General features: G+C 53.5%; 1 protein-coding gene across 1 annotated transcript in view; it reads left to right on the forward strand.

The window, feature by feature from the left end:
• IGF2R (insulin like growth factor 2 receptor) overlaps positions 1-15,015 on the forward strand; it is a gene marked incomplete at both ends in the record, with an annotated part of 92,728 nt that overhangs the window by 27,529 nt on the left and 50,184 nt on the right. Inside the window, 7 exons of the mRNA XM_080700474.1 lie at positions 640-772; positions 3,376-3,505; positions 5,087-5,192; positions 8,161-8,323; positions 8,457-8,622; positions 9,450-9,553; positions 12,822-12,986. Coding sequence (XP_080556600.1) covers positions 640-772; positions 3,376-3,505; positions 5,087-5,192; positions 8,161-8,323; positions 8,457-8,622; positions 9,450-9,553; positions 12,822-12,986 — 967 coding nt within the window. The remainder of the gene's footprint in view (positions 1-639; positions 773-3,375; positions 3,506-5,086; positions 5,193-8,160; positions 8,324-8,456; positions 8,623-9,449; positions 9,554-12,821; positions 12,987-15,015) is intronic.

Genomic DNA, 15,015 nt, shown 5'->3' on the forward strand with positions numbered 1-15,015 from the left:
CAGCAGTGACATTTCTCCCAGGACCTGAGTGAGGCGGGGCTGTGCCACACCAGCTTCTAGGGACAGACCTGTAGCAGGAGGCTGCTCTGAGGGAACAGGGGCCCAGGGCAGGAAGTCCAGAGGAGCCTGCAGCCCATCCCCTGTGTAAGAGGAAGCTGTTTGAGAAGGGTGTGGTGAGAAGGGTGTGGTGTGGCCTGCTTTCACTCTCAAAGATGGGTCCTGTGGTTGAGGAGATGTGGGGACATGACCAGGAGGGCCTCGAAGCAGTCAGGGGACTGCTGCAGGCAGGCTCTCCCTTGGCGAGGGCGAGGGCGAGGGCGGGCGGTGCTGATGGGACCTGAGTGATCTAGGCCTTTGCTGGGAGGGAGGACTGACAGGACTTGCTGGAGGTCGGCTCAGAGTATGAGAGAAGCTAGGTGGAGAGTGGCCTCACGGCCTGGTGGTGGTGGAGTGCTTGTCCACGTACTGAGATGGGGAGCGTTGGGATAAGAGTATGTTAGGGGAGAAGTCAAAGGCCTGTTTTAAACGTGCTCAATGTTCAGCTGAGACCTTTGGGCCCAGGCGGGACATGGGTGCCGGTGCGCTGTGCGGCCATCACACGGCTGGAGCCTCCAGCTGTTTCCACTCTCCCTCTTTCAGGTGCCGTGCTACGTGTTTGATGAAGAGCTGAAGAAGCATGATTTAAACCCACTGATCAAGATAAGTGGTGGCTACTTGGTGGATGACTCTGATCCCGACACTTCTTTATTTATCAACGTCTGTAGAGACATAGGTGAGAATCCATGGGCGTGAGGCCTGGGCTGAAGGCTTGCTTAAAGGGCTGCGCCATCTCTGCTTCCTCCTTTGAGTTTGGACCTCCGTGCAACCAGTTAGGCTCTCGAAGAAAACTCGTCCTAAGAGATGTTCTTCGCACAGCCCTCCCCTTCTCCCCCAGGAAGTTCTGATGCTGTGCCTTTGCTCTGCCCTGCAAGTACCATCCAAACACACCCTGTGAAGTCTGCCAGACACTTGGGGTTCAGGGTTCCGAGTTGAGGGCTTGGTCTGGCCTGCTCTGTGTGCCCAGGTCCCTTAGCTCTGAGTGTGGGCAGCGTGGAGAGGACTGAGGGTCGGCGTAGGCTTCGGGTACTTGGTCACTATGCATGTTTTGGGCTTGTTGACTTCTCTGCCTTCCTATGTAGATGCCGGGACATGAGAGAAGCTTGTGTCGTCACTAAATGACCTGGAGCCTGTAAATAAATGGCCTTCATCTAAAAAGGGCCCTGAAAAGTGTTACGAAGCCCTTCAAGTAGTCGCTAGTTTTACTAAGCTGCCGGCTTTGTGTGGCCCTCAAGCCTGTGGGCTGCGTCCCGTAGGCCAGGCTCGGTGTTGCTGCCAGTGCTGGCTGGGAGCAGAGTTTGGTAGGAGTAAGTCATCAGGAAGTCATTTTTAGTGTTTTCTTTATGTTTTAATATTTCACATAATACATAAGATTTTAGCTTAGAAAGTTGGAAATTTAAAAATAAGCCCAATACATGAGGGCATTACTGGTCAGTAGGTCATGACTATTAGTGTGTGACTATTTATACTTGTATGAACATACTGCATACCATCTTGTTTGTGTACCTATTTCTCAACAATTAAGATAATGAATATTACTTCCCACACACCCAGGGGCATTCTAGGGTCATTCTACCTCTGAGCTACACCCCCAACTCTATTTTATTTGAAACAGTCTTGCTAAGCTGCAAAGGCTGACTGTGAACCTGTGATCCTCCTATCCCAGCCGCTAAGAACTGTAATTATAAGTGTGCACCACCATGCCCACCTACTTTTATAATTTTTCAACAATCGATATTATAAAAGTTGTTTTCTTCTGATTAACTTACTAGCATTTGGGGTTGAACTCTAGGGTCTTTGGTGTCCTCCCCCGTCTCCCTCCATCTCCAGGTGTTCTGCTCAGCATCCCTTGCAGCCGTTATCTGAAACCTGGTCGCACAGCTGAGAGGGAGGAAGAGTTACTCTCTTACGGTTTTGGGTTTAGTCAATGTGAGGCGGGGACCGTCAGGAAGATTTATTTTCTTATGGTTTTGGGGACTGTGGATCTCATGGCATGGCGGGAGGCAAGGAAAGAGCATGGGCTCTGTTCACATCGTGGAGGTCTGAAGCCAGAGAGCCAGCCGGGGGAGCAGGAGCCAGTTCCATAACCCCAAGGCTGCACCCCCGGGCTTCCGCCAGCCGCGCACACCCTGCCGCTTACCTGGTACCCCAGTTACTCCATTACAGTGGCCTCAGCCACCTCTGGGATTACAGCCCTCTGACTCACTCACATCACCTTCAGGCATTACTTAGTGGGCTCTGTGGGGGCGTTTCTACCCAGCCACAGCACCAGGAGGTTGCCCTGTGCCTGAAACCGACCTTGAATGCGCCAAGTGCCGTGTGCTCGGTGTTAGGTGTGCAGCGGAGCGCCTCTCGCAGTCGGGTGCTCGCCCTGCCTCTGCCTTCAGGAACCCAGGTGGTCCGTCTAGCCCGAGGCCCCAGGAGGGCGGCTGGTGCCTGTGTGCCGTGTCTGAACAGACAGCCTGTCAAGCGGGTCTGTGATGCCACGTGTGTGTGGAGCTCGGAGCTGGTTGCTCCCCTGTTCTTTAGCCGGTGGTTGCTTGTGGCAGGAGGCTGGGTGACCTAATAGGGCAGGTAAAGCTCAGGGAGCTGGGGTCCGTCCCTCGGCCAGGAAGAAAGAGTGCTTAAACCCACCCTGTATGTGGACATGATTTAGGGCTGGATCACTGCCTTCAGCACTCGGCATTCCTGCTTCCCTGGAGCTTAGGGGCAAGTCGAAGACACCGTGGACAAGTCAGCGCAGCAGCGTGTGGCACCGGCTGTGAGGAGGGCCAGGCAGAGCCCAGGCAGTGCACTTACGGCCGCAGCTGGCATGCGGCTGTCCTTGAGGCCTGGGCACCAGTGTGCTCGGCCTCTCGCCTCCCCCCAGCCCGGGCGGCCGCCCAGGGCAGCTGGGCCTTTCTGCATGTGGAGAAGCCAGAGAGTGGTTGATGGGCGTGAGCCCAGAACTGTCTAGTCGTTGCTCTAATCGAATCTTTTGTCTCCTCTGTGGAGCGCTGCGTTTTTGTCTCTATGGATTAGGAGGAGGGTAATGTTAAAGGCAGCAGAAATCTAGAGTTGGGAACCTTCCTCACCACGGTGATGTGCTGGTCCTTGTCTTGGGCCACTCTCATGGCCCAGCGCAGGGAGCAGGGTGTTCCGATGGCTGAGCTCTGTGCTCCACAGGGTCGCCTCTGGAGGCTTGGACCCCACAGTACTTGTGTCCTCAAGCCCTGGACCTCAGGGTACCGGGAGCGCCGCTTCTGACAGTCTGTTTTAAAGTAATGTGATGTTTTACAGACTCGCTCCGGGACGCGAATCCGCAGCTGAGAGCCTGTCCGGCTGGCACTGCCGCCTGCTTGCTGAGAGGCAGCCAGGCGTTCGACGTCGGCCAGCCCAAGGAGGGCCTGAAGCGAGTGAGCAAAGACAGGTCAGTCCGCCGCCGCCAAGGTTGGGTGCGGTTAATCTTCAACAAGAGCTTGGCCCTTGGGGGTGGCACGTCCCTTCCCAGCCGGGCTCTGGACAGGCCTGCTCCCAAGGCCCCCCGAGCCACCGCCGGGTCGCTGGCTGCTCACTTTCTACCCCCTCGTGTCTCATAGCAGTTGAAGTGCACGCCGTGGCCCGGCCCACAGCTCGTGCCTGTTTGCTGTATGAGCTAACACCCTGGATGCGTTCCACGCCACCGTGAGGTTGACCCTGCGTCTGTAGTGCTTCCTCCTAACGGCGTGGCGGCGCTCCAGCGCGGCCGCTTGCTCCTGTTCTGCTCTGTGCTGTTTATGTATGCTTCTTACTGCCTGCGCACCTCGGCGGGGCACGACGTGTCTTTTTCCAGGGTGTTGTACCTGACCACGTTCTGAATATAGGTCAGGGATTTTGGTTTCCTCCCCATCCCGGGGGCCTTTGGAAGGTTCTTTTTATCTGGCTGCTCTGGAACCAGGGGGGCACCAGGGTGATTGTAGGAACGTGCAGTTTTAGTTTGCAGTTTTGTCTGTAGAGCACACTGCAGCATGCCCTAAGTTGGAAAGTGCTGGAGGCTTTCTGCACATGTGCTGCCTGTATTAATTTGCTCTGGCCGCTGTAAGGAAATCGCACAGACTAGGGTTTAGACAACACCTTCATCTCTTCACAGCCTGGGCATGGGATGTCCAAGACTGCGTGTGGTTCCTCTGAGGGCCATCCCGTCTGGCTGATGGTGTCTTCTTTTGGCCAGCCCACGTTTGTGCCACATTGTCAAGGACAGCAGAATTGTCTTGGACTCGGGCCACACGCTCACTTTGCTTTCCCTTTTTCACCCCTAATGTCCTTGTCGCCACGGCCACTGCTGAGGTGAGGGTATGACGGTGTCACCACATGTATCATGACAGTGACTGTTGTCCACGGTGACAGATCGTTGGGTTCCGAGTCCTGGGCAGCTGACGAGCTTTAGTGGAACGTAGGGTGCTGTGAGGCTCTAGCTCCTTGGAGGGAGCTAACAGGGCATCTGTTTTCAGCTGTTCTGTCGCACAGGACCTGCGGCATCCACCAGCAAGGACAGGAACCTGTGTACCAGTCCAGGCCCTTCCTGGGGCGCAGTGCCAGGGGCTCCGGGCATAGAGTGTCCCAGTCTGACTGCAGGCTGACGCTCCAGGATCTCTTTAGGCTTGAAAAAAAAGATCCTTGGCTCACGCCTGGAGGCTGTTCTTGGCCAGCTCAGTTGCGTTGCTTTTCTTTTGCTAGTTCTTTTACAAAAAAAAAAAATTTTTAAATTGGTGTACACAGTAGTGGGGTTCTTTGTGACATAGTGGTATGAAAACAGCTTTTCTTTGTTTTTTCAGTTTACATGTTGGTCATTTTATTTATTTGACTTTTACAGTGGTATTCCTTGAAGTTTTTTTTTTTCCAAATGGAAATCTTTTGTACTCTAGCTTCTTTGTAGTTTCTGTTTCTCTGTTATGTTTCTCTGTTCAGGGTAGTTCATTAACTGAATATCACTTAACCTGGGTAACACTCTTTCTTGATGCGGCTCGTGCAGGCTCGTCCTGAGTTACGTGAAGGAGGGGGCAGGAAAGCCAGACTTCTGTGACGATCACAGCCCCGCAGTGACGGTCACGTTTGTGTGCCCCTCGGAGCGGAGAGAGGTGAGTGGCTTGTCCGCAGGTGACTTCAGGGCTCACCTAGGTGCCCACAAGCAAGCTGGGGTTGGGGCAGGTGGCCGGTGCCAGCAGTGTCGGTCCACAGATGGACTCTTGGGGGAGATGGGCCTTCTGGGAGAACTGTGCCCCCGGCTCCCCAGGACCGCGGCTTGCTTGAGCATCCTTACGGTGCAGGAGGGACCTCCACGTCTCTTCTGTTCGTTATGAGTTGGATGACTTTAAGTGCTGTGTGAACAGGTTATTCATTTTTGTCCCTAGGATTGAACCTAGGGACATTGTACCTCCGAGCTACACACCAGTCCTATTTTTTTAGCCTCTTTTTTATATTTTGAAACAGTCTCACTGAGTTGTGAAGGGTCTCTCTAAGTAGTTGAGGCTGTCTGCGAACCGCAATCCTCTGTCTTCAGCCTCCAGAATGCTGGGATTATAAGGGTGTACTACCACGCCCAGCTACCCTGTCCCTTTTAAACTTTAATTTTGAAAGGAAAGATTGCTGAGTTGCTGAGGTTGGCCTTGAACCTGTGATCCTCCTGTTTCATTCTCCCCAAGTGCTGGGCTGACCGGTTGTAGTTGGGTTGACGGGCAGGTAGTTGAAGGGCTGTAGTGTGAGCTCACACCTGGAGGCCTGGTGGGCGGTGCGCTGCCTGCCTCTTCCTTGCTGTGCTCCGAGTCCCCTCCTCTGCCTTCTGTCCCCTCACTCACAGTGTCGGGCACATGTGTTCCCTTGTCTTCTGGCTGCATTTTATCTTGTATTTTACTCATTTGTTTTTCTGGTGCTGGGATGGAACCCAGACCCTCGCACATCCCAGGCTGCTCCGGCTGCTCTCCAAGTCTCTAGTGCCCGTGCACCTCCTGGAGGCTGGTGGGTGGGGGAGTCTCCCTCTTCCTGAGGCCTTGCCCAGTGCTGAGATCAGGCTGTTCAGGACTGGGTGTGCTCATGTTAGGGGGCCAGGTGCTGAGGGGAAGCAGGCAGCCCCGGGAGGAAGGGACATGGCTTTCCTTTATTTCTGCCTCTTTGTAGGCACCTGAGAAGGCGGGAATGGGCGCTCACCCCAGGGAGGCACGCCCCTACCCCACTGTGTGTGTGGCTTGCTCTGGTTTCCCAGCTGGCTTGCTGGCTGTGTTGGGTTATGGGGACAAAGGTGAGTGGACGCTCAGCTTCCCGTCTACGTCTCCAGCCTCCACACTGTGTCGCCAGCTAAGTGAAGACCGCCTGTCCTGCCTTAGTTCTGAATATGAATGTTGACCAATATTTATACTTTGTATTTGACCTATAGATGTGAGTTTTGAAGTATTTTAAGCCTGGTGAGATATTCTAAGCTGGTGGTAGTTTTAGAATCGTCTTTTTTGTTTTGTATTTGGTGAAAATTTCACACTACCTCAATTCAGAGAACTGGGGTTTCCGCAGGAGCTGCTGGGTGTTCTTGGTGTCAGAAGAGCCTGATCATCATGGGGCTGAAGGTTCCCTATAAGCTGTATGGCTTGAGGGCAGCGCTTGGGTTAAATGTGCTTGGATTGCCACACTGGGAGGGTTTATCAGAGCACTTATGTGGCCTCATTGAATTCTTTTGGCAACTAGTATTTTGTAAATACTAATTGTCTTACAGTTCTTTAAAAAAAAAAGTGAATTTACATACGAGGTTCATCGGCTTTAAGTACAATTCAGTGGTTCTTAGTATATTTACAGAATTGTGCAACCTTCGCCACAATCTAACTTTAGAACATTTTCATACCAAAAAAGAAACCTCATGCCCATTAGCAATCACTTCCCAGTCCCACCCCCGGTCCAGGCAGCTGCATAGCCATGAGCTGCTTTTCTGTCTCGATGGGTTTGCCTTTTCTGGACCTTTTACATGAACGAGTCATACAATGTGTGGCCTTTTGTGTCTATTTCTCCAACACGCAGCTGTGTCAGTGTGTGGCTGACTGCTCAGTCAGGCGCTGCAGGAGTGCCTCAGCTCTGACTCAGGAGGCCTGGGCTGCCGTGCTGCTGCTTACCCGTCATGTGACTGGCCCACTGTCGGCCTGGCACTGGGCCTGTGACCAGCCTGTCGCGGGTGCTCAGTAAATGCTAATGGAAATGATGGTGTCTAAAAGCAGCACTGCTATTCCTGGTTCTAAGACCAGGAAGACATTTTTCGTAAGGGGCATTACAAAGAAGACAGGTTCACTGATGAAGTGGGCCTGTGAGCATTCTTCACGGTTCCCGCAGTGGATGAGCCCTGCATCAGCCCGCTCTGCAGCTGGCTCAGTGACTGGCTGGTTCATGAGGGATGATACCTGAGGGCAGGGAAGACCGTGTCTGCATGCACACACGCCAGCTGTGCCCCGCTGCTCTGGGCTTCTGGGTCCCCTGTGCCACGTGACCCGTTGCGTGCCGAGGTCATCAGGATTCCCAGGTGACGCTGAGTTCAGCGTGGACTTGCTGGATGAGGCACGAGTGTCTGTAGGTGACCAGAAAGGAAATGGGGGCTGTAAGTCAGTGGGACGGAAAAAGGTAAAGAAATGAAACCCGCAAAAGTCAATGCAGTTATTATGGCATATAACCAAACTGCATCGGGGCAATTATGATTCAGAAGTGAGAAACAGAAAAATTAAAACACCAAACACCTATCTTTGAGCTTTTTAGAGAAAATTTGAACTGGCTGTGGTGGCACATGCCTGTAATCCTAGTACTTAGGAGGCCGAGACAATAAGATCTCGGAAAGTAGTGAGAGTCTTATTAACCTAGCAAGACCCTGTTTCAAAATAAACATAAAATAGGGCCGAGGTTGTAGCTCAGAGAGAGAGAGAGAGTGTGTGGTGTGTGCCCCTGGGTTCAATCCTCTCTCTTTCTCTCTGTCTCTCTTTCACACACACACACACACACACACACACACACACACACGCACATCCTACATTTAAACTGCACTTATTTATTTTTATTCTGTTTATTTGAAATCATTCCTGATAGGGCACCATTCCTAAGCTCACGGCTAAATCCAATTGCCGCTATGAGATTGAGTGGGTCACCGAGTACGCCTGCCACAGGGATTACCTAGAGAGCAGGGACTGTGCTCTGAGCAGCGAGCAGCACGACATCGCCATTGACCTCAGGCCGCTGGCCCAGCCGAGAGGTGAGTGGTGCGGGGAGGGCCAGGATGCGGGGCTGGCTGGGTTTAGGGCGAGAATTCGGGCTGACACCAGGATGCTGCCTTTCCCCACATCCATCCCTGGAAATAAGCCCATCTTCTTTACTCTGTCTTTTAGGGTCCTACTACACCGCCAATGGGAATGAGTATCTGTTCTATATGAATCTCTGTGAAGGAGCTGAGGTCCCAATCTGCATTAAGAAAGAGGCTGCAGTCTGCCAAGTGAAGAAGACTGATTCCACTCAAGTCAGAATGGCAGGAAAATACCAGAATCAGACCCTCCGGTGTGTAGGCCACTTCCACGACTGCCAAGTGCATTGTGTGTTCTGTGAGCATTTCCCCTCCTCCTTCCTCCCTCCTCCTTCCTCCCTCCTTCCTCCCCCTCCCCCTCTTTTATTTTCCTCAGTACAGGAAAACTAAGTAAGCCAGCATTCCTTTCTATTCAACTTCAGCAAATTGCCGTCAATTGGATGTGTTTCCTGTTTTACAATAAGAGCGTGTCTGTTAAAATAGTTTGCTTTGTAAATCGATTGGAAAGAACTGTATTGTAGGAAATTTACTGAAGGGTTTATATTGGATACTTAAAATTTATGATTTTGAGGAATGTTGATACTCCCTAGAAGTGGGAGACTCCAAAACACTGTTAGCGTTGTATAGCAGTTTTAAAGGGCTCCACACCGCACAGTTCACGTGGCCTTTAACCTGGCAGTCACCTTCATGAAGCAGGGTGAAGAGGTGGCTGTCTGAAATGAGCCTTTTCTGGGATCCTTCAGCTGAGAGTGTGCCTACAGTGTTTGCCTGAAAGGCTCTGATTTAGGGCATTACTTGTTTGGGACACAGCTCGCTGTGAGCAAGAGGCATCTCGGGGCTCGCTACAGCGTGGTGGGCGTCCTGCTGGAGCCCGCTGTGGCTTTGAAGGGAGCGCCAAGGGCTTGTGCGTTTGGCGCACATTTCCTTAGGCTGTCTCCCCAGCTGGCTGGAGAGCTTGCCATTTTGTGTCAGTACTGATTTGTCGATGGGGTGTAAAAGGCTTAACGTAGCTATTTTTACAAATTCAGTTTTCTTTCTCTGTTCTACAAAACGCATTTGCGTGTGTATTCTCACAAATTAGCTACTCTGATGGAGACCTCACCTTGGTCTATTTTGGAGGCGATGAGTGCAGCTCAGGCTTTCAGCGGATGAGTGTCATAAACTTCGAGTGCAACAAAACCGCAGGTGAGTGTGCCCTGGGGCTCGCCCCTGCTTTTCCTGAGGGGCCTGTGTGCGTGCATCTTTTCTTGGAAGTAGAATGCTGACCGTAGTGTCAGATGTCCTCTGCTGGGCCTCCCATTGCTGCTCCGCAGACCGTGCTTTGCTGCTGGAGGAACGTCCTTGCCCGCTCCCCACTGACGCGCACATCCTGTTTCCATTTTCTTCTGCTCTGTTTGTCTTGGGAATGGGCCCAGTACTGGACTTGCCGGGAGAGTTTCTGCCTTGAAGCCTGGTGCACACACATGGCAGCCTGGTGGACCCCGCGGAGCTGGGCTCGCGCCAGCTGCCAGTGCTCTTATTTCACTTACTACCTTTGAGACAGCTTTGTGCAGGGCGACGGCCTAGTGGTGGAGTTCAGTGGGGTGTTGTAAATGTCTCTGGGAAGGTTTGAGCTGAGGCTGTCTTCCTCCAGGTGACTAGGAGATGCATCCCTGAGTTGCCCAAAGCCAGCTTGCCCCTGCCCTGAGTTCTCCATCTGGAGCCAGGCCCAGCGTCCTTGCTGCATCTGTGCAACTGGCCCTGCATGCAGCTGCCCCACCGAGGGTCTCCCTGGCCCGTCTTTCTGTTTGTTTGAAATGTTTCTACGGCAGGGCTCACATGGTTTGGACATGGGCCCATTTCGTGTGGCTCACTGTGGGATCTGGGAGAGGCAGCTGTACGTGACGCTCATGTCTGCAGTAGGAGGTGGGGTGATCATAAACATGCCAGCAAGCAAAGAAGGAGCCAGGGTCTGCAGCTGTGAGGGCACCCATCAAGGTTGGGCTCCAGCAGAATCTCTTTCTTGGCTCTTATCGGTCTTCAGGCTTGGGAGGCCTGGAGGTGCTGTGGTAACAGTTGGTCCCGGGGAAGATCAGAAGCAGAAAGATAAGGGCTTTAACTGCAAGAGCTGCCTACAGCCACCAGGAAGGAGGCCCTGAGTCATTGTGGGCTGGCTCTGGGACAGCCACTGGTCAGGCAGTTCAGAGGAGCAGGGCCAGCTAGGTGACGGTGGCCTGGGGACCAGGACCTGGAGCCAGAGAGGCATCAACTTGCAGCTGTGAGTGGTCTGCAGCTGGTGCGCAGCGTGGCTTGGTGTGTTCCTTGCCAGGAGAAGGGAGCAGTGGGGAGGAGCTGTGCGTCCTGTGGGAGCTGGCTGCACTGCGCCAGCAGGCCTCGCTGTCTGCCTGGAGCACACCCTTCTCGGCTCTCCATCCTTCCTGGCCTCTTCCGAGCCCGCCGTTAGGAGCCTCTGAACTCTGGACTCCACCCCATGCTGTGCTCCAGGCCCTGACTCCCCTGATGCTTGGTGGCCACGCTGTCATGTCGCGTCTGTGCCCGAGTGCCATACTTTGTCATTGCTTCTGCCGTCCCTGTCCTGTTCAGGGCATTTGCTGATGACTGGACTGAGATCTTTGAGAGAGGAGATCTCATTTGGAGATGTTGGGAAGAGAAGAGTTGATAGCCCAGAAAGTCAGTGAGTACACACACAGAGAACGCAGCCGCTTGGCAATCAGCTTGGTAATGAGTGCTGCTGCTGTGGCTGCTCTGGCAGAGAGCTGCCTGGTGTCGTTGGAAAACTCCCTCCTTTAGCTTGGCACAGAAGCCAGGTTCCACAAAGTATGCCAGGCTGGCGCCTGCAGGATTGTGCATGAGAAAGAGATTGTGAGACGTGAAAAGCCCAGGTAACCACGTTCCTGGGTGGACCGGAGCCGTAGGCCCCAGGAGGCCTGGTCTCTGAGGGAAAGCCTTGTAGCTTGCTATTCTGCTAGAATTCTGTGAGCAAGTGATTCAGGGAGGTAAAGCACAGCACAATAGCTATTCCAAAGGGGCTCGCCCTGCAGATCATTAGTTTCAGATGCAGAACCAGCCGAATGGCAGGAGAGTTCCAGAATCATTCCAGAACTTCTTTGCAGCCTTATTTCACATTGCTTATCTGAAGTGGTGAGTGCTTCAGGTTACGGAAGCATCTTCTCCAGCTAGTGAAGTAGCCAACAGGCTAAAGCTGCAGGTCCGGTAGGATTAAACAGGGGTAAACTGAGAGTTGGAAGAAGACACGATGGTCCCAATTAGGGATTGCAGTCCTGTGTCTGCAGGACTGTACCCCGAAAGAGAGTTAGGAGTCACACTCTCGGAAAGAGAATGGCTGGAAGTGCTTATTAACCCTTACCCTTGCAGAGCCAAGCCAACCAAATAAATACACTAGAGGGTGGGACTCACATGCACAGAAAGAAAAATAGACACTAACCCTAATCCTCCCCAGAGCACACAGAGTGGGCAGATCTTGCCTCATGGCTATGACTCGCGTCTGGGGTCAGACCATGTAGTTTGATTTTAAATCCCATCTTTTCTAGCTGTGAAACTAGACGAATTATTTAGCCACCCTAAATCTGAACAGTGGGGCTTCAGTATCCTGCATGTCCTGGGGTTCTGAGGACAGATGTATTGCTTACACTTCCTCGGCCTGTCCATCCCATTGTAGATGAGGTGCTCAGCTTAGTACATGGCTCAGATTGTGTAGTGTCAATTAGCTGCCCTTACTGGCATTATCAAGATTTAATAGAAACTATAATCAAGATGTCCTTTGTCCTTGGCATTAAACTTATTAGAATGTTAAGGAGCTCAGGACAACAGACCTCTCGCAGGTGGGCAGGCGGACAGGCAGGCAGGTCATGCCTGAGGTCCAGGCAAGGGTTATGAGACCGTCTAGGTAGGAAAAAGGGAGCTTTGTGTGGCAGTCATCAGCCTGGAGAGGGAGGGCTTGGGTTTCCAGCAGGGGTGAGGCTGCATTGGCTGGGTGTGGACTATGAGGAGCAGGCTTTCTGATGCCTAGACTGCCCTGGCCATGGCGGGAAGCCTGTAGGGGAGGTGACTGGAGCCAGGTGTCATAGGTGTACACTGACAAGTCACGGTGCCGGCAGCATTTGGAGGCCTGGCACGCCTCTGTCGAGGCCACTGCGCTCTTTTGGTTTTGTTGGAGGGTGGAGTCCCAGGGAGCTTGTGGTGCTCAGGTTCGCTGCCCTCTGAGCCCTCGCTCACCATCTCACAGGGGTGCTCACGGGTGGCTGTTTGCTTCTTGCAGAGCTTTCCATGATACCCCTCGGGGCTGTATCATCAAGATGAAGGGGACGCAGCCTGCCTGCGAGGGTTGGCATGGCTGCACCTTACTAGAAGTTACTACTAAGTGTGGACGGCTGCCATGGCCCTGGTTACTGTAATGTTGATGGAGTTTTCCGTCTCCTTTGGTGTTGCACAGGTAACGATGGGCGAGGAGAGCCCGTGTTCATGGGGGAGGTGGATTGCACCTACTTCTTCACGTGGGACACGAAGTACGCCTGTGTCAAGGAGAAGGAAGACCTGCTCTGCGGCGCCAGCGACGGGAAGAAGCGCTACGACCTGTCGGCCCTGGCTCGCCACTCAGGTAGCGCCCCTCATGCCAGCGGACCTCGGCCGTGCCCTGGACAGCTGCCCCGTGCGCATCTGGAAGCTCTGTCACTGTGTTTAGTGGCCAGCTCAGTGTCTCAGCCCTCTTGCCTTCCTTGTGTAGCAGTACAGGATGATGATGAACTCTGACTGGGGCGGTGAAAACCCGCGTTGGAGACCAGCATACCGCTTCCAGTTCAGTGACCTGAGAACAGTCTAGTACTTACTGTGTGCCAGGCCTTATACTTTGTTTAGAAACCTTAAGAAAAGTCCAGCTCTGCCAGCTGTCTTCAGTGGGTGGTATTGGCACCGCACAGGGACCGTGGAGGCTGGCAGAGTGGCCTCGGCTCCCCGCCTCGTTCTTCTGGGAGGGCTGTAGGATGGCTGTGCCTCTGGGCAAGGCAGGCCTGTCCTCCTGCCTCAGCCTGGGTAGACCCACCCAGCCTGCTGCCCTGTGGCCACACAGCAGTGGCCTGGGACAGCTTGCCTCTGCCTCTGTGGGCCTCGGAGTTTAGCAGGAAGCAGAGAAGGAGGGATAACAGCGTGGGATCTTCCGACAGGGATCCCAGACCTTGCTGGGGGGGTTTCTGGTTGTCCTCTTTAGCAGCCCAGAATGTAGGAGCTGGGCACATCTGGGAGGTGGAGATTGTTCCTAAAGCAGAGACTGACTTACGTAAAGTCACAGGAGTACCAGTTGTGACAGGACTGTCATGCTGTCTTTTGAGTACGACGTGAGGAGATACCTCATTGGAGGGTTCGAGAGCTTCCTGAGAACTCAGGAGGGGGTGCCCTGCTGTTAGTTCTGTTAGCTTCAGTAGCTGCACACCCTAAGGCTGTGGTTGAACTCTGTATGCCCGCGAAGGGGTTGGTTTTCTGCAAAGCAGCAGGTGCTCTAATCTGGAGTTAAGAAGCCTGGTTGAGCCTTGCATTACTGTAGCGGACACTGTTGGCTCCCCGAGTTTCCAGGCCCAGATTCTTGGGGTAGAACGGTGTCACGGGTCCCTTTGGTTAACATTTTATGTTCTGAGCCGGGCGTGGTGGCGCACGCTTGTAATCCCAGCACTCGGGAGGCTGAGACCTGGAGGATCGTGGTTCGCAGACAGCCTCAGCTACTTAGTGAGGCCCTCTGCAACTCAGTGAGACCCGGTTTCAAAACAAAGAATAAAAAACAGGGCTGGGGGTGTAGCTCGGAGGTCAAATGCCCCTGGGTCCCATCCCCAAACCTGCAAAAAAAAAAAAAAAAAAACCAAAAACATTTTCTGTTCTGAACGTCACTGTGTATGAGTTCTGCCCTGGATCTGTGAGAGACGCAGAGACGCGTTTTCCTGCTGAGTGGACTCGCTGACACAGCTTTGGTTCTCTAGGAATCTGGAGGGTTTTGTAGCGTTTGCGTGGAGATAGCCCAGAGAAAGCCCTGAGGTGACAGCTGAAGTCCTGCTTGGTACCTAAGGGGAGTCCTGGCTGTGACTTGTAGGCACCCCACAGCGGCCGCGCCTCGTTGCAGCAGGGAGCCCTACGCTCATATGTGCCATCCTGCATGGGTTTTCAGTCCTTCAACATGGGGCGCAGCTCCCCCAAAGCCTTGACCCATTGCTGGCCGACTGTGGGTCTTGGCCTTCTAAACCCCAGTCCCCAGGCTCAAGTGGACAATTTCAGAGGACGAGTACATTCGTGTGTTTGTGTCCTCCACACTCAGTTCCAGCTTCTCTGGCCCTGTTTATGGATGGTCTGCCTTTCTTCTCTGTGTTGCTGACACTCAGCACGTGCACCCCTTCCTTCTGGGACCCTCATCACTGCCTGCTGGCTCCAAAGGCTGTGGGGTCAGTGGCCGTGCACGCCCTGCTTCCTCAGGGCGGCAGGCTCAGGTCCTGCTCTGAGCTGCGCGTGTGCGTGCGTGGGCGAGCCTGGGGGTTTCTGCAGTGGCCGAGCCTTTGCAGGGCCTGAAGCTCGTTACATGGTCAGTGGCGTGCTCTTCTGCCAGGCCCCAGGCACCGCTGGCTTTCTGATTTGGTTTTCCCTCTGTGTTG

This window comes from Muscardinus avellanarius (assembly GCF_963383645.1).
Source record: "Muscardinus avellanarius genome assembly, chromosome: 8".
Taxonomy (NCBI): domain Eukaryota; kingdom Metazoa; phylum Chordata; class Mammalia; order Rodentia; family Gliridae; genus Muscardinus; species Muscardinus avellanarius.